The following is a 19,196-nucleotide window of genomic DNA, read 5'->3' as shown; positions in this document are numbered from 1 at the left end:
TGGGATGCTCTTGGGTGAGCTCTCTGTCTCGTTAGTCTAAGTATAAAATGTGAGGGTGAACAAATGGATATCTTATAAGCAGAGAGCTAATGCTAATTTATTGTTGCTGCTCTCGGGTGTGTATGTGCATAGAAATGATTTGGTTTTTTTAAATCTCCAGCCTCAGTGCGAAGATACAAAAGCATTTAAACATTAGCTGTCTTCCATGATTGTCAACAACAATCGTGGTCCATATAAATAATGCAAAAAGCAGTTATCACTATGCAAAGCTGTACTAATAGTCAATTTTCAAATCAATCCACCAACAGGTTGCAGTGCTACACAATTACTTAAAGAAAATGATATAAATACTATTTAAAAAAAATTCTCATGACTGTAAATAAGGTTTGCAAAATTGGCTCATTTTTCCTCCTCTGTTATTTTCCATGATACACAAAAAATGAGCAGAATCAAAAGTTCAGGGGGTGGAGTGGTACCTGACCAAGCTCATCCTACAAACCTAACTCCAGCACCAAACAACCCTCAACACATTGCCTTGTCTCCACCCCCTGCACTTTTGTGTCACCTTTGTGCAGATAGGGGAGTGTGATCGCGTATGACTCCACCCCATAGACATATTGTTCTACTGTAGATGATACCTACCAAAAGTGTAAATCACACCAATTTCTTTTATACAAGTGAGAAGTTAGAAGTCAATAAGAGTAAATGTTACAGCTAAACCTCTTCCAAATGCCTTCTTCCACCAAAGCCATACCTTAAACGCCATGCATACACAGTGATCCATGGGACTACTGTACAAACCTTTAGATTAAAAGGCAAGTAAATACCATTGTTAAATACAGAGGAGCCGCCGTACACACACTCATCCTGATCCATTTAACATCTCAAAGTAGCTGAGCTCCGACACATTCCCTATTGTGGAGTGATTTCCAAAAACAATTTCCCTTTAATGAGACACAGGGGACTGAATTGGCTTTGACCTTTCCTCTTAGCTTTGCATAAACAGCCCAATTTGTGCGTGAGGCTGTTTTCATCTGTCTCCGCCACTGACTGCGCAGTCTTTCTTAGGAGGGGACGAAGAGTCGAGTCATTGACCCGACATCAGGAAGAATCGGTTATTAACAAGCCCTGAGAGAATTTTAGCTGCCTGTCAAAAGTAAGATCAATAGATCCATAATACGAAGCGCTACAAATGCCCCGCTTCTAATTGCAGGGCAAAAACACGTGACGCAAAACGCATCAGAGGAAATGAGTGTCTGCTTGTTAATCAGAGAGCAGATAAACACACAGGTGGAACCTTGTTTCCATTTGGGAATGACTCTTGCTTTACTTGCTGCTGTCCTTTTCTATCTTGGAGTGCTTATTTTCTCTGCTATTGGGGGAGAATAGGCTGCTGCTTTTGTGATTGAGTGCCTATTGTGGTTTGCTTCAGTGTCTGAAGAATTTACAAATGAAAAGCCTCGTTAAAAATCTGCCCACCTCTGGCTGTGCACTTGAAAGCAGAAGCTTTACAAAGAGAAACATCTCTCACAGGGCAAATGACTTGGGTTAGGAGAGACAAAGCAAAACTTAGTGATCCCACCTCTGGCTCTTTCCCTATCTCGTCCCTGTCACCACTCCCATAAGACTGTACTTTACTTTAGAACAGCGGTCCCCAACCTTTTTTGCGTCACGGACCGGATTAATGTCACACAATATTTTCACGAACCGGCCTTTAGGTGTGGCGGATAAATACAACAAAATATAAAGATACGACCGGCATAAATATTGGTATTTACTAAATATAGTAATAAACGTTAATCCACTGTGTTGTTTTTGGTTCATTTTGTTAGCTTGGGGGTTTTAATTTTGCGGTAATGTATGTGTTAAGGGCCGGAGCAGCCCCTTTAAGAAGATAGTGGATGTTGGTAAGACATGTGACCGAGTGAAGCACCTTCACATGCATCAAGAGTGAGTCATAGACAGATGTGGTGGAGAGAATCAGATAATAAATAAATAAATAAATAAATAAATAAATAAATAAATAAATAGGGTTTTCTTCAGAATATTAAATATGTGATAAAGACTTGCTTAAGCTGGTCTTCAGCTAGCAAGGGCAAGGGGCAAGATGCGATTTGGAATTTCTTCACGAGCAAAATAAGCAACACATGGGAGAACATGAGGTGCAGATGGGGGGGGGGGGATTGTACAGATGAAAAGCTGTTCATTTCGAAGTGTAATTAACATGCATGACCATCTTTTTCATTTAGCCATCCTTACAACCATAAATATGTGACTATTTGGAAAAATATAATACAAAAATACTGTGGAGACATTTTCATTTTATAGTTTATAAAGCCATATGTCCATTGCCAGAGGCAGATCTACAGTAGCTCTACAGTAGCAGCTCGTCAGCCTGTTATCGGTAAACAAGGTTCATCTCTGCATTTTTGGCTCTGAATCTTCCTGTATTTTTCTAACCAGCAAAAAAATGGAAATCGTACAAGGTTTTTTAATGACTTGCAGCTCTGGAAAATATCATTTCCTCAAAGCTAGAGGCTGATGCTGTAAAGGAGGTAAAAACCTCTTATTGAACCTCTTTGAGTGTTTAAAGGCTCTGGCATGGAGAAGCTGGTGTTGGATCTGTGATGATTGCAAATGTTAAGCTATTTTATGAGTTGCTTAGTAGCTCCTGCTTTCATAACCTCAAATGATTGTATAAGACTGTAGAAAGGACATTTCTCATAATCTTACATTCCAGTGCTCATGACAGTTCTCACTCTCACTCAGTGTTCTGTATTGTTTAAAGACTATATTCACACTTTTGATATCAAGGGTTTCCCTTTTGAGTCTGGTTCTTCAAAGTTTCTTCCTCATAACATCTAAGGGAGTTGTTCCTTGCCACAGTCACTATGGCAATGCTCATCAGGGATAAATACACCTCGTTTACCTTAAACTCTTAAATTCTGTTAGACTGCTTTGAGACAATGTCTGTTGTGAAAAGCGCTATAGAAATAAACTTGACATTGTTCCCCATATTTAAAATAATATACTGTCAGGTTGAGTTCGATCTCTAATGCTATTGGTTGTTGTGCGGGTCAGGCAATTAATACAATGAAACTGTGATGTGTTTTTTTTCCAGATAAGGTTGTCATACTGTGAAACCGTAACACCTCTAGTGAGAAGATGTGCCAGAACAGCACCTTGTGTTCCACATTTTGTCAGAACACTAAAACAGTAGGCCAGGCTGCCACATTATACAGTGAGATAGCACATAGGCAAGATACACAAACTCCTCAGGCTTCTAAACACAGCAATAATAAAGTGGGGGAGATAGAGAGAGAAAGCTAAAAGGGGAGAGGGGGGGGAGAGAGAGTGAGAGAGAGAGAGAGAGAGAGAGAGAGAATAGGGAGGTGTCTGCAGGCGACAGCAGACACACCAGACTCTCCAGAGGCGTCGCCTAGTCTCAGTAAATGTGTGCTGGGGCCAGCAGGGGCTTGGTGGTTTGGCACAGACCCACTTTACTTTGCTCCACACATCACACAGCCTCCACACTGCTTAATTAAAAAAGAAACCAGTTGTGGAAAGCAGCAGATTGAGCAGATACGCCAGTAAGTGCAGGGGAACCCCCCTGACAGTGTAGAGAATACACAACATGACGGGGCTTTCTGAAACAGGGCTAGATCTCACCAGGCAAAAGACACAAAATGATGTCGTACCAACATTTCCATTTCCATGTGCAAAGAATACCGAGATGTGAAAAGAGAACCAAACGCTTGAGAGAGTAAAACAGGGAAGTCGAAGAAGGATCAAAGCAAACACTATGCCTGAGGCGGTCTGTGCTAGCTGTTATTACTGGTGTGTAACAATCATACGAGTGCTTTATTCTGGCATATTCACACACTGCTTTTGCTGGCGTGGAAGGGAAGGTGTCCCTGCTAAGCATTTGCATGAGTTGTGCTGTAATTAAAAAGATTCAGGTGACTTACGGCAACCCTTCTCGTCGCTCTTGTCGAAGCAGTCGGGGAAACCGTCGCACTGCCAGCTTCCTGGGATACACACGCCATCGCCACACATGAAGTTTCCTGGAATGTTGCATTCAGTGGTGAAGTTATTCCCTGGGAGAAGCTGGCTCTCTGAAAAACAAGACATCACATTACCCTTAGGATAGAAAAACACTGACAATATTATTAAAAGGTGCTCTGACTTCAAAAGCACTGAGAGCAATTTTACTGTTGAAATTCACTTCACTGGCATTTCATAGTGGAACAAAATGTTTCTATGGGACAGTGTATCAGATGATTAAAAAACTAAAACCTTTTTAAGCAATATAATTCATACACAGTCTAGTTAGCACTACAACAAGAACATCATAAGAATGTACTGGGAATTATTCTATTGAAAAGTTAAGCAGAACTGTGGAAAAACCTTCAGCAGGAGGTGTATCCTGGTCAGGGTTGTGGTGGATTCGGAGCTTATCTATCAGGAGTGCACACTGGATGTAAACAAGCTGTTGTGCCTGTACATTTTAGAGCCTCTTAAACACACAATTTCATACTCAGGGCAAATTGATAATAGCCGATTCAACTACTGCAAGTGTTGGAAAGATGGGAGGAAGCTGGAGAAAATCTGGGAAAACGTGAAACTGCTCAAAGACAGTAACCTGAATTTCAATCAGGGATGATGGAGCTATAAGGCGGCAGTGCACCACTGTGCAAAACTGATAAAAAATTGTCTCAAGTCAAAAATAGAAGCATATGTATGTGCAAAATTTAAGAGCACACTCCTGATGATGAGAGCAGAAGATGAGTGTGCATGTTTGATCAAGTCTGTTTTAGCTTAGTTCAGGTAAAAATCAATCCGTTGTTGAGGGGCAGCAGAGTGTGAGGGAGCCTGACTGCCTCAGGGAAAAAGCTCAAATAAGGGCTAACAAGGTAGCAAACTAAAATTAGCCAACTAGTACCCGATACTGACGCTCATTCACCGGAGGGCAGAGCGAGAGGCCATCGTGTGCCCTGATGAATTGACGCTAATGTGTGTAACGGCCTGGTGGAGAATGGAGACTGAAGTTAATTAGTGAAGGAATTGGACAGAAGGAATTTAGAACTACACAGGGGACATTTGCTCACATGACTAACTTCAGGCGTGTGGTCACACGAAAGAAACTGCAATATGCCCGAAGAAATAAAAAATAAAAAAATGCCAAAAAAAAATGAATTATGATACAGGCAGTGTGTTAAACAGTAAAGTGTTTTTTGGGACAGTGTTTTATACAATGTATATGTAAAATGTACACTATATGGACAAAAGTTTGAGGACTCCTATCTAAAATTGGTATGTGCTTTTTGAACGTTCCACATGTAGGGCAGAATTGCTGTTCTTGGAAGCTGTTCCACCAGATTCTGGTGTGTGCTTGTGGAGATTTGTGTTCATTAAGCCTCAAGAGTGTTATTAGAGTCAGATGTACAGTGAGGGGGTCTGGGGGTGCAGTTAGCTTTGAAATGATTCGATAGGATGGGATTCAAAGCTCAAGATCTTCCGCTACAAACCATGTAAAACGGATCTTCATGGAGCTGGCTTTGTGTACGTGGGCTTTGTAATGCTGAAGCAGGGTTTGGTCTCCTAGTTCAAGTAAAGTGAAAAATCAATGCAGCCGAAGAAAATCATATACAACTGTGCGGCTCTAACTTTGTGGTAACAGTGTGGGAAAGAACCACAAAAAAAAGTCAGATGCCCTGAAACTTTTTTTTCTGATTCATATTTTTAAAAGGGTACAATTACAGACCCAGTAAATGAGTTGCACAATGTGAAGAATTTGCATATTTCCTACAGCGTTTATAAATAATTTTTTGTGATCCTGAAACTATTAAAACATCAGAAACAGTATGCGATTCTCATGTGAAACCGGTGTAAAATAAGAGATCATGTGCACTGCCTCCACTTTTTTACAATGAAATATAACTGCGGTGTGTAAAATCGCAATTATATATTAGTGTGTTTTGCAGAGGGGAAGAAAAAAGAAGAAATGCATCTCCATACTCTGTTCTGAGGATTGCAAAAAACCGCTTTATTATAGTAGAATATTGGAAGGCTTGAAGCAATCATCCTGTGATTACAGAACACGCAAAAGAAGCTCGTTATAACACCCGAAACGCAGCTGCTGAGTAAATCGTGACTTAATGAAATTTTAGTTGGACAGACAGAAGAACGAGTGCTTCCTGATTTTCGACTGTCTGTACCCTGCCCTCCAGACCTGAACTCTGCACTGGCGTTCTCTTGCTCCCCGCAGGAGCTGATGCAACACTTTGGAATATCATGTGCAATAACAGTTGAGAATGGCAGGGGGAATAAAGAGGCACTTTTATGTGTTGTCTTTTCTAACTTTTTTTGTGACGAGTGATTTTGAATTCATATTGTCATAGTCCCCTGGTGGTCTAGTGGTTAAGATGCAGCGCTCCCACCGCTGCGACCCGGGTTCGATTCCCGGTCAGGGAACCATCCCCAGCCACTCTTAGTGCCGGTCCCAAGCCCGGATAAATTGGGGAGGGTTGCGTTAGGAAGGGCATCCAGCGTAAAACATGTGCCAAATCAAACGTGCGGAGGATCCGCTGTGGCGACCCCTAACGGGAGAAGCCGAAAAGAAAGTTTTATTGTCATCTCGTGATGCTCGGGCTGCAGCATACACAAACACGGGCGTGCCAGAGACAGGCTCATTTTTAAAGAAAGGTCAGTCATTGTTTAATTGTTAGAACTCGTGCAGCGGATGCATATAAAGCACTAAATTATTATTATTAATAATCTCCTGTACCTATCATTCATGCGGTAATAAACAGATCATAGCATGGTGTGTTATCTGGTTAATGAAACATTGAGGAGGATGTGCTGGTGTTCATAGTGAGCTTTTCTGTGAAGATTCAAAGTAAAAAAAAAAAAATCTAAGACTGAAGCCAGAGTCAGAGCTTTTTGAGTTAGGATAACTTTATGCTTCCACTTATTTGGCTATATCATACCTCTAAGCTTCTTCTTCTTTCACCTGCTTCCATTAGGGGTCGCCACAGCGGATTATCCGTCTCCATACCCCTCTGTCCTCACATATGCCTCTACCAACGCAACAGCCTTCATGTCTTCCCTCACCACATCCATAAACCTCCTCCTTGGCCTTCCTCTTTTTTCTCCTACCGATATAACTCATGTCCCTCCTCTGCACATGTCCAAACCATCTCAATCTTGCCTCCCTCACTTTGTCTCCAAAATGTCCTACATGCGCTGTCCCTCTAATAAACTCATTTTTAATCCTGTCCAAACCACACAAACTCTTCACTACCTACTAAAAGATTTCTGTCTTATAATGTCTGTAAGAAGAGAGGTCCCCTGGTGGTCTAGTGGTTAAGATGCAGCACTCCCACCGCTGCGACCCGGGTTCGATTCCCGGTCAGGGAACCATCCCCAGCCACTCTTAGTGCCGGTCCCAAGCCCGGATAAATTGGGGAGGGTTGCGTTAGGAAGGGCATCCAGCGTAAAACATGTGCCAAATCAAACGTGCGGAGGATCCGCTGTGGCGACCCCTAACGGGAGAAGCCGAAAAGAAAGTTAATGTCTGTAAGAAGAGCTTGTTTTTTGCTAGTTTCCATCCCCACCCTTCATATCTCACATAAACATCCCTGTTTAGTCAGGGAAGCATGCAAGCATGTTGGAAGAGGACAATAAACCAGCAACAAGGCCAGTGTGATTCCAGCCCAGTGCTCCCTATAATGCTGATATCAATCATCCCTTCTCATCCTATAATATGTTATTAGCAAAAGAATGGAGAAAACTAAATGAAATTCATCAGCTCTATTTTGTAACAAACTCCATCCTGAAGAAAATGACAAATGACAACATAAATATACAATAAATAAAAAGATTGAGGAAGCACCTGCCGCCCTTATGCCTACTGGTGTATTCACATTCACATACAAACTACAATATGAGCATAAACTCGGGGAAAAAGCACTGCAACGCAATCACGGTGACAATACAGAAATGCAAGTCTCTGTCTAAAGCCTTTCGCAGTAATCCTGCCTTCAGGTATGGCTTTCTTTCTGTCCTCTTTCTTTCTTCACATCAAAACTCCCTCTCTCCCTCTCTTTCGTTCTGTCAGCATGTCTCTAAAGCTCTTTCATCACTTTCAGTAAGACAGCACAAAATAATGGTGACAGAAAATGGGCTTTTGTTCTCTTTCCTGGTGCGTGCATGTGTGTGTGTGTGTGTGCATTCCCTGTACTCCACTTTACACCAGCACCATTAAGCTGGAAGAACTCGATGACAGTCATTGAGGACCCTCTAATCTCAAACATCCCCTAACCCACACAATCGCAAAGGCTCCATTTCATATCCTGCTCCACTGCCTTCCTTTTCATCAATACGTGAGGATGAAAGGAAGTATGTGCGAGCATCGCTATCAGCACCTCAGATGGTCTGGCAGATCCGAAGCAGACAAGACTGGGATCTGAGCGGCGGGATGAGAGCAGGATTCAGCTGCTTCTTATACTGCTGCTGATGCTGCTTGCTGCAAAAGTCTTCCATGACAATCCATGGCGCCTTTTATGGCAAGTGGATGCTACACTACACTTTCACTAAATCTCAGAATCGCTGTGCTGCTCACACTACACGACTTCCTTTGGTACTGCCGATGTACACAATCCTTCACCTGTAGAGATTCCAAATGAAGTGTTTTGGATCCCCAAATACTGTTTTCACCCAAATATAAATGAGAGCGTCTGTTTTGTCACGCTCGTCACAACATGACTACTATTCCTGCACATGTATGAAACAAATGTTAAACCTGTTACCACTAAGTTGAAGGTCTTTGGATGCAGGAACATTACATTTTCCCTTCACGTCAACCAGGAGACCCAAAGCTTTTCAGCACAATGTGAGCTGCATGAAGATATGGTTTTTATGAGTTGGAGAGGAAGCTCTTAAATGGCCTGCTAGAGAGCTGTGAACTCAACCCTAATTAAAATCTTTGGGACTGCACCCCAGGCCTCCTCACCCTACATCAGTACCTGCCTTTACTTAAGCCCTTGTGGCTGAATGAGCACAAATCTCCACATATACTCTCCAGAATCTAGTGAAACATCTTCCCGGAAGAATGGATGATAACAGCAATTGGGGACTAAATGTTAACTGGGATGTTCAAAAAGCACATACAGTCAGGGGTTACACAAACTTTCGTCCATAAGATTTAGCTGAATGAACTGGATTGTGTTTGTTCCACCCTTTTCATGTGAGAGTTTACTTTCTAACCCTATTCGCCGTTGTTCGTTATTGTTCTTCCTTCTTGTCGGAGGATCCTCACAATACACAAGATTTCTCACCAAAAAACATCAAACACGCTTGAAATTAAGTGCACCTACAGCAGCTCGTAGACTCGTGTTGCTTAACTACACGAGATGGACGAGGCTGTTGCAAATTCCACCAAATTTTCTGCTGCAAGGAAATCGGGACTAAAACCCATCTGCATTAGCAGCTGACTAAATCACTAAATGCAAGAACATTATGTGAAACAATCAACTAAGAGAATTAAAACTCAAACAGAGCCTTACTTTATGAAAATAACAATGCATAGAAAATATAATAATGTGTACAGTAATCTGGAGCATCTGTCTAAAAAGAAACCGATGTCTAAACAGCCTTTAAGTGTTACACGAGTTCTAGCCTGCTGGGTCTGTGACATTTACTTTGCTCACCCATTTTCCAGCTTGGATATTCAAAACAACAACAAAGGCTGTGCTGTTATATAAGCATGAGCGTGACAAACACAGCTAGTTACAGATTCGACTTGTGTCATGTTATCTTGCTAGAATTAACAAAAGAATTGACAGCGACGTGTCAGGAAAAATACTGCGGCAATTAAATAGAGCATTTTTGCACCACGGTGCTGTTGAAATCCGATTGGATGGAATAATTGCAGCACCCACAACAATTGTGTAGCTGTAATTCAAATCACAAGTTACACATACCTGGACAATAGACATGTTGTCTACTAACAATTTCTGTCAGGGGACTGAAATGTACTTAAAGTCCAGGAATGACACCGTCAGGTACATAGTTTGTGTGTGTGTGTGTGTGTGTGTGTGTGTGTGTGTTATGCAAAATACAAACAAACAATAGTTTACATGTATGAAATCCAAATACTTACACTGTTATTATTCTAATTACAGCTGATAAGAGAGTATCTGGATATGTTGCGAGACTTAAATAAACTAATGATTTGCTTTAGTCTAATTTTCGTATTTTGCAACCCCGGTGAGTTCCATGTGTAATTATGATAAATGAATGAGAATTATGCTTGTTGCAGAGTTCAAATCTCTTTCTCAAAAACATGGTATGCCCAGCACAGTGAAAGGTTCCGGCTTCTCCAACAGGCTGCTCGGGTAGCACAGATGCTGTTTCAACCAGCTTACATGCCCCTCACCCCACACACACTGTAGGCAGTGAGATCGGTGACAAGACTCGAATGTCTCGTGGTGCTCCTCTCAGCCCTGTCTGTAAACCCTGTCAGTGCGTTAATGGTAATTTAATACGAGGGATGGAAATAAAATGAGCCCGAAGTGGTATCCGGGTGCCGTTGGCATGGAATGATGGGTGCTGTGCCAACTATCCTGGGAAAATATTGTCTGCTTCCTGGCTATTTAACATGAAGCCTGTGGAGAGCAAACACAGCCACAGCAGCACACCTGCACCCTGCCACACAATTATATTAGTCTTTTGCTGCTCCTAATAGGCCTGAGAGAGGAACAAACACGCGTGCGTTTCTACAGCAGCTCTAATGTATGCGCCCACGCAGATATATTAACGGAGAAGTGATGCTTACTTACACCAACTTCAAAGGGACAGGAGATGACACGGGTGACAAGTGACAAATTTAGGAGATGCTGCTGCAAATATCTGTGAGCAATCTATACGCGGTCACGGCAAGTGAGACATTTCTATCAAATACCAGGCATGCAAGACATCAGAGACTGAAGTCTAGTGGCTAGAAAAAGTCATTAACGAATGTTACACCAGTAGAATTGATATGCAAGTCCTATGCAAGAGGGGATAGGGAGGCAAAAATGCCAATATTTATCGTAATAGCAAATATAAAGTGGGATTTAAGGCAGTTTATTCTTACTCGCTCTTGCTCACACACACCTAAAACTATTGTCAGTAATGAATCCATCAATACCATTGTTTCAGAAGCGTGAAGTTTTTTTTAGCACTTATCAATACAGATGTCAATCTATATCGATCACAGAAGTCATGGAGCATTTTATTTAGCTCTGTTGGTTGTTGCGAGTGCTGCTTTAACTATTGCTGCTATTAACGTCTAACGCAGAGTTTTACCCATAAGATATTAAGGTGTTATTAGATATTTTATATAATATTTTTTTATTTTTTTATAATATTAAAACTGCATGAGGATGGCAGATCTGAGATTGCGGAGCAGAATCGGTGAACAAAGTCATTAAAAAACAAGTGCAAATTACTGAATAGTTGGATCAGAGCCTGGAACCTCAAAGTGATGACAGGGATAATAGTAATGGGAGACATGGTAGGAAATTATACAAAAAAAAAAAAAAAAAAAAAAAAAAAAACACCACATTCTAAGATCAACATGTCTTGTGAGGTGAGTCTGATCAACAGCAACAAAAGAAAAATAGAAAACTCACAAGTAAAAAACAAAAAACAACAGAATATTTGCAGTTTGCCTCTAACCATGTTTACTAACATGGGGCTTCTATATGTTTGTTTGTTGGATATCAAAAATATATAGACACAGAGAAAACCTTGGTTTTGCAAGCAGCCAACCTGACATAACATCATAAATAATGAGGGAGAGAAAAAAAATCTAGAAACATCACAAAACTGTTAAAGAATGCAAACTGCATGTTTTAATAGAAAGATGGAAGAAAAGAAAAATTCCCATCTGCCCAATTCTCACCTTCATCTTAAACATCATGAAGATCGTCCTGTCTGCGACCCAGAACTCCAACTCACAATACGCTCAATTTGAATATCCTGTTAACACGCTGTTTATACTTGTTTACTTTGCACTTCTACAGTTCGCTCATTATGGATCTAAATCTACACCAGGATTTCATATATGCTGCTTCATGACAATGTGACAATATGTACCATTAAAAAGTCTATATATATATATACACACATACATACATTATATATTTATATATATATATATATATATATATATATATATATATATATATATATATATATATATATATATATACACACATACATACATTATATATATATATATATATATACAGTGAGGAAAATAAGTATTTGAACACCCTGCTATTTTGCAAGTTCTCCCACTTAGAAATCATGGAGGGGTCTGAAATTGTCATCGTAGGTGCATGTCCACTGTGAGAGACATAATCTAAAAAAAAAATCCAGAAAACACAATATATGATTTTTTAAACTATTTATTTGTATGATACAGCTGCAAATAAGTATTTGAACACCTGAGAAAGTCAATGTTAATATTTGGTACAGTAGCCTTTGTTTGCAATTACAGAGGTCAAACGTTTCCTGTAGTTTTTCACCAGGTTTGCACACACTGCAGGAGGGATTTTGGCCCACTCCTCCACACAGATCTTCTCTAGATCAGTCAGGTTTCTGGCTTGTCGCTGAGAAACATGGAGTTTGAGCTCCCTCCAAAGATTCTCTATTGGGTTAAGGTCTGGAGACTGGCTAGGCCACGCCAGAACCTTGATATGCTTCTTACAGAGCCACTCCTTGGTTATTCTGGCTGTGTGCTTTGGGTCATTGTCATGTTGGAAGACCCAGCCTCGACCCATCTTTAATGCTCTAACTGAGGGAAGGAGGTTGTTCCCCAAAATCTCGCAATACATGGCCCCAGTCATCCTCTCCTTAATACAGTGCAGTCGCCCTGTCCCATGTGCAGAAAAACACCCCCAAAGCATGATGCTACCACCCCCATGCTTCACAGTAGGGATGGTGTTCTTGGGATGGTACTCATCATTCTTCCTCCTCCAAACACGTTTAGTGGAATTATGACCCAAAGGTTCTATTTTGGTCTCATCTGACCACATGACTTTCTCCCATGACTCCTCTGGATCATCCAAATGGTCATTGGCAAACTTAAGACATGTCATGCATGGCACGGAAGGTTCCCCTGCTTAAACCAGCACATGTCCAGGCACGGACATGTGCTGGTTTAAGCAGGGGAACCTTCCGTGCCATGCATGATTTCAAACAATGACGTCTTGGTGTATTACCAACAGTAACCTTGGAAACGGTGGTCTCAGCTCTTTTCAGGTCATTGACCAGCTCCTCCCATGTAGTTCTGGGCTGATTTCTTACCTTCCTTAGGATCATTGAGACCCCACGAGGTGAGATCTTGCATGCAGCCCCAGTCCGAGGGAGATTGACAGTCATGTTTAGCTTCTTCCATTTTCTAATGATTGCTTCAACAGTGGACCTTTTTTCACCAAGCTGCTTGGCAATTTCCCCGTAGCCCTTTCCAGCCTTGTGGAGGTGTACAATTTTGTCTCTAGTGTCTTTGGACAGCTCTTTGGTCTTGGCCATGTTAGTAGTTGGATTCTTACTGATTGTATGGGGTGGACAGGTGTCTTTATGCAGCTAACGACCTCAAAGAGGTGCATGTAATTTAGGAAAATAAATGTAGTGGAGGTGGACATTTTAAAGGCAGACTAACAGGTCTTTGAGGGTCAGAATTGTATCTGATAGACAGGTGTTCAAATACTTATTTGCAGCTGTATCATACAAATAAATAGTTTAAAAATCATATATTGTGATTTCTGGATTTTTTTTTTTAGATTATGTCTCTCACAGTGGACATGCACCTACGATGACAATTTCAGACCCCTCCATGATTTCTAAGTGGGAGAACTTGCAAAATAGCAGGGTGTTCAAATACTTATTTTCCTCACTGTATATATATATATATATATATATATATATATATATATATATATATATATATATATACACACATACATACATTATATATATATATATATATATATATATATATATATATATATATATATATATATATATATATATATATATATATTTTTTTTTTTTTTTTTTTTTTTTTTACCTAAATAAGTAAACCCAGCAGAAAAAGTAAGGAGTTGTGTGACCTCAAATGGCTAAGCCAAAGCTGAATTGAATCCTATTGAGATTCTGTAACAGGATCTGAAAGAACTGTTCATGCACGCCATCCTTCAAGCCTCACAGAACTGGTGAAGTTTACTAAAAGAAACTAAAGGGATAAAAAAAAACCAAAGCTATAAAACAGTCAACTAATTGGTCATAAGAAGTTACTATACAAGTTTTTTAAATACTTGAAGCACACATGAAAACGTAGTATAAGATATTAAACATGTTTGCTTTATACAACTACAAAAAAAAGGAGACTATTTGCAGATGAAAGAGGAAATACCAGTGCCAGCAGCAATCCACAGGGTCCAAGCACCTTTTGAAAAAATTTGGAATTCTATAGAAATTGTGACAGTAGCACTGACAAACTCCCACAAAAACCAAAAAACCCCAGACTCATCTGTGACTATCTTGTGTGCTTGTGGCTTACAAGTCTTTGAAGCTCTCCTGTCTGAAAGCACTGGTCTGCAATCATCGGTAAAATGGAACAAGAGAACATGATCAAGATTTTCACCTTTCCAAAAACAAAAGCAATAATGAAATTGGAACGAACAAATTTATAATATTTGGATGCACTGCAGAGTACATTTTTACTTGTTAGGTTGGTCGGACTTTAAAAGACTGTTTAAAACATAAGTATATCAAGTTTTGGAGAAAAAAAAAAGTCGTCATCGAGTTAGGAACCATTCTGCATACAGTAAATGAAAAGAACATCTGGCAGAGCAAATGTAGATGTTGGGAAGTCACCAATTGTTCATAATCCACGAGTCTGATATTATCCTTATTTCACTGTGATTCTAAACTTCAGGGTCTAATAAACAATGAGAGCTCGAGCGCTTATTCGTGTCTAGAAAGCGTTTATTCGGGTCCATTCAGGCAAAAAAAGGTACAGTGGTAAATTCTCATCACCCATAGCATACTCACAACGGTGGCTTATAATTAAATTGATGGTATTTGGCAGACACCATGATCTTCTAGAGTGACTAACAATTACACAACTGAACAGTTGAGAGCTAAGGGCCTTGCTCAAGCTGCGCAGAAGTGGGAGTTTGGTGCTGCTCAGATTTGAACTCATTACCAGTCCAGCATCTTACCCATGAGCAAGTGACACATTCCCACCTGAAGAAGAGGAAGCTCAGGGCTTAGAAAGTATATGCAGCAAGACTCTCAATACTATCCAGAAGTTTCGCAACCTTTTCACCCGACTACAGTAACAGTGTCCATGCTGCAAACATGGAGAAGGTTGAGGCTGAACTTGTGTTCCTCTTAAAGGTTTTACTCTACTGCATGAACGTGATGGTAATATAAATGTAGAGTATGAAACCAGCTGCTATGCACAGCATGTGCTACAGAACATGACCACGGTGCCTGGAGCATCATTTCGTGCTTCGCCTCCACGCCAGCTAGGAGCATATACAAAAACACGCTGTCTCGCCACATTTGTTTGACTTGCCAGAAAAATTAAAACATCGTAAAAAAAAACTGTTCTATTTTGTTTCACCACACAGCCTCTAGCATTGCACAAGCATCTGTAAATACCCAGGAGCTGAATGCATGGTTCTAAAACAGCATGCAAGAAGACTGATCATTCTGTCAAGCTTGTGTTTAACCAATCAGCAGCATTCAAGACACCAAGCACTGCTACTGTACTTCCTGAAGCATGTGCAATTTCCCCACTAACAACCTGGGGGGAAAAGCAAAAAAAAAAAAACACCCTCAACATTAAAATTCTTGCAAACTTCTCAATCAGTTGATATACAGAGACGGTATTTGGTTATATCTATAAAACGGACTATAATCATATTGATAAGATCATGTTCATAAGATCATGTGATCATGTTAAGCAGTTGCCAATGAACTAATTAACTATCACAAAAAAAAAATATATAAACTATTTAGTAAATGCTAAATAAAAGGACGTGCCGGATCGTAGGTGATTGCATAATTAAATAATAAGCTGAACTCCATATAAAAAAACAAAAGCCAATTTAATTTAATAGCAATAACATTTCCACCTTTGTCGCCTCATAATTATTTAATCTGTATTTTCGATCCCTGATTCCCCCCCCCCCCTGCTTCAATGCATGTTTGAATTTGAAAAAGATTGTCTAATCACCAAAATCTCTTTTAAAAATAAATAAATAAATAAATCTGCCTGCCTGCCTCTGAGATATGAGAGTTGTTGCTGTTATTTTTTTTATTATTATTATTTTTATTTTTTTTTTAATAATCTAAGAGAATGAATAATATGAATTTTTTTTTTACAACACTAGGTTCATCTGAATGCTGCTATGAGAATGAATTGATTTAGATTGGGGAGAATCTTTGCACATAATTACAGCTGCAATATGTGAGAGAAATTAAGGGAGGTGCTCATTGTTGTTCTGAATGTCAGGGAACAAAAAAAAAAAGATAAAAAAGAGCTGGATCAATACAGATGACCTTCTGAACAGACTTTTTTTTGTGCTGGGCTCAGAAGGAAAATGAGCTGCTTTTCTAGCCAGGAGAGGAACGTTATTTTCCAATTATACTGCCTTTAATGGGCCTGCCATCTCAGGAAGTTTCTTGAGCCCAAAGGCAATCTGAAGGCGAGAGAGGGTGTGTATGCTGTAGTGTGGAGCATTCCCCTCTTCACATCCCTCCCCCCCATGCCACAGCAGCAGCTTTCATGCTAGCTGGTGCTAATGAGAGTTACGGCAGGTGACAGGCAGCTTGGCGGCTTGCGTGTTTTATTGCAGTGAAAGGAAACTAGCAAAGAGAACAAGGAAACATCGTTTCTTAGGTCAAAGGAAAACAGGCGGTGCGTGAGCTTATTTCAGCCTCACTGCCTGCTGCAATTCGACTCAATTCTTTTTCATTTATTAAACGTAGTAACAATGGACATGGTCACAAATTACAATTCCCACGTATCCCTAAAGAGCAGTATCCAGGGATAAACTCGACTGCTGATTAGACAGCACATCAACCCCAAAAAAATCTACATATGAAAAGACATGACGTAAACTGCATGTGTGCTTCAGATTAAGTGCAGTCAGATCCAAAAGCCCAGCTGCAGCACCAACAGCTGGTGTGTATTTATAATGTTGATACTTCATGAAAGCATGACTTCAAATGTTTGAGAAATCTGTATAAATCTGAATTCTTGATTCATCCTGTTCGTACACTATTTAGTTCATGTTTAAATGGTAAGACATGGCTTCTCCTCACAGTTTTAAGAGGGGAATCATCTCTTAAGCACAGGCACTTGTTGGTGACTGATATATGCTCGATCCGGATTCATTTTTCTCGAGTCTCCAGTGTCGGTGCTTTGTAACATTCAAGCTGTAACAGCTTTAACTCTCTTTTCCTTTCAGCTCTTTTCATGCATTCCTTCCTTCTCTGTCCATTTCTTTACTTCTTTCCTTCCTTCTCTTCTACTGTTCACCAAATTACCAGCTTCTTTCACCAAACCACCCCACTGCTGCCATTTCCCATCAGCATGCCATGTTGTGTTTAATTCATTGCCCATCACTACGCATTTTGAGTTTATTTTAATAAGGAATGATTTTCACTAATACACTGTAATCCTGTTTGGATTAAATACTATTAGCATTTCATTTCCTGCTTCATCACAGTTCTTGGCAGCAGATTCAGATGCTTCGTTGGCCATAAATGTGTATCAGTATTGCTGTCAATTTCAAATTTCAGCTTTAATTCGTTGATATCACACTTTCAGCGACACTTGTTACGAAGCAGCTTCATGAACATCCTGGTTTAGACTCCTAATGAGTGAGCTGAAGAGGGTTCAGAAAAACATCGGAAAAGCATTAGAAAAATAGCCTTGGGTGAAATCAAGACTTCTATTCTGTTTCGAGAAAAAGAACCTGCTCATGATATTGACTAGTGCACAGTGTAATTATAACAATATGCAAAGCCATGAAGTGGAAGAAAGACACAAACGACAAAAAAAAAAAAAAAAAAAAAAAAACACACTAACCAGTGTGCTGAATAAATCGATCACAAGATTCTCTGGTACGAGTTTGTGCCTGTATTCCAATGGATATCTTTTACCTTGATTCAGAGGCACACGTTATAGAAAGCAAACCAATATATTTATTAAAAGGCAGCAGTTGATGATTAAATCTGAGAAGAAACAAGGCAACCCACCAACAGCTTGTATCCCTTTAAGGTTTCTCTCTCTTATTGTTTGGTCTCAGAATAAAAGCCGTGTGAGAGTTGTCACTTGCGCTTGTGCATGATTTTGTGTAACAGTTAAGTAGCTTTTGGGGATACAGAGCATGTAGCATAGAGGATTAGCAGCAGGAGCAAAGCTGAGGTTCTCTCAGTACACACGGGCTTAAAGCTCGAGCAGCCAGTCACACTTGAACCATTGTGCATAAGGCATAGAAAGCTATACAACATGTACAACAAAAAAACAGTGTGTTTTATTCTTGTTTTTTTAACAAAGGTTTATTTTGTATAGGTTTTGGGGCTACAGGGTTTTAAATATTATGCATTGCTTTCTGAATATATTCAACCTTCCACCAGAGTCTTCTTGAGGCTCAGCATGAAGGAAAGAATAGCTACGCTCATCTCTGGGTGAAGTCTGTGGCTTTCTCTCGGATTTGAAAACTAATGATGAGTGAAGTACAAGTTATGAATCCAACGGCATGAATTAATGTCACACTATTAGAACACATAAGTGAAAACATTCAAGATAATACGTTAAAGAGGAAAACAAAGCATACATTAGCTGCATGCGTGCCTCTGGTTCACATTTACCCATCAGCCTTTCCACAAAGAGCACACCACAAGAGGGAGTGGGCTAAAAGCCTTTAGAAGCCTCCATGAATTATTAATGTTACAGCTGGCTCCAGGCACCCGACGAGAAGGGCACGTGCGTGCGTGCGCGTTTGTGGTGGGTGAAGATGTCTGGCAGCATGAGGACGCATCCAGACCTGATGTGCAGAACATCTCATCTCAACATCTGCTCTCTCGAGGTCGACACCGCAGTCATACATTTAATGTTATTGTGA

General features: G+C 40.2%; 1 protein-coding gene across 2 annotated transcripts in view; it reads right to left on the bottom strand.

Annotated features, from left to right (window-relative positions):
* Positions 1-19,196, bottom strand: part of ldlrad3 (low density lipoprotein receptor class A domain containing 3) — an 83,626-nt gene that overhangs the window by 47,985 nt on the left and 16,445 nt on the right. For both annotated transcript variants that reach the window (XM_083547589.1, XM_083547588.1), the window contains exon 2: positions 3,969-4,115. In XM_083547589.1, the coding sequence (XP_083403715.1) occupies positions 3,969-4,115 (147 nt within the window). The remainder of the gene's footprint in view (positions 1-3,968; positions 4,116-19,196) is intronic.

Source organism: Silurus aristotelis (assembly GCF_946808225.1).
Source record: "Silurus aristotelis genome assembly, chromosome: 7".
Taxonomy (NCBI): Eukaryota; Metazoa; Chordata; class Actinopteri; order Siluriformes; family Siluridae; genus Silurus; species Silurus aristotelis.
This window is presented reverse-complemented; position numbering and strand designations above follow the sequence as displayed.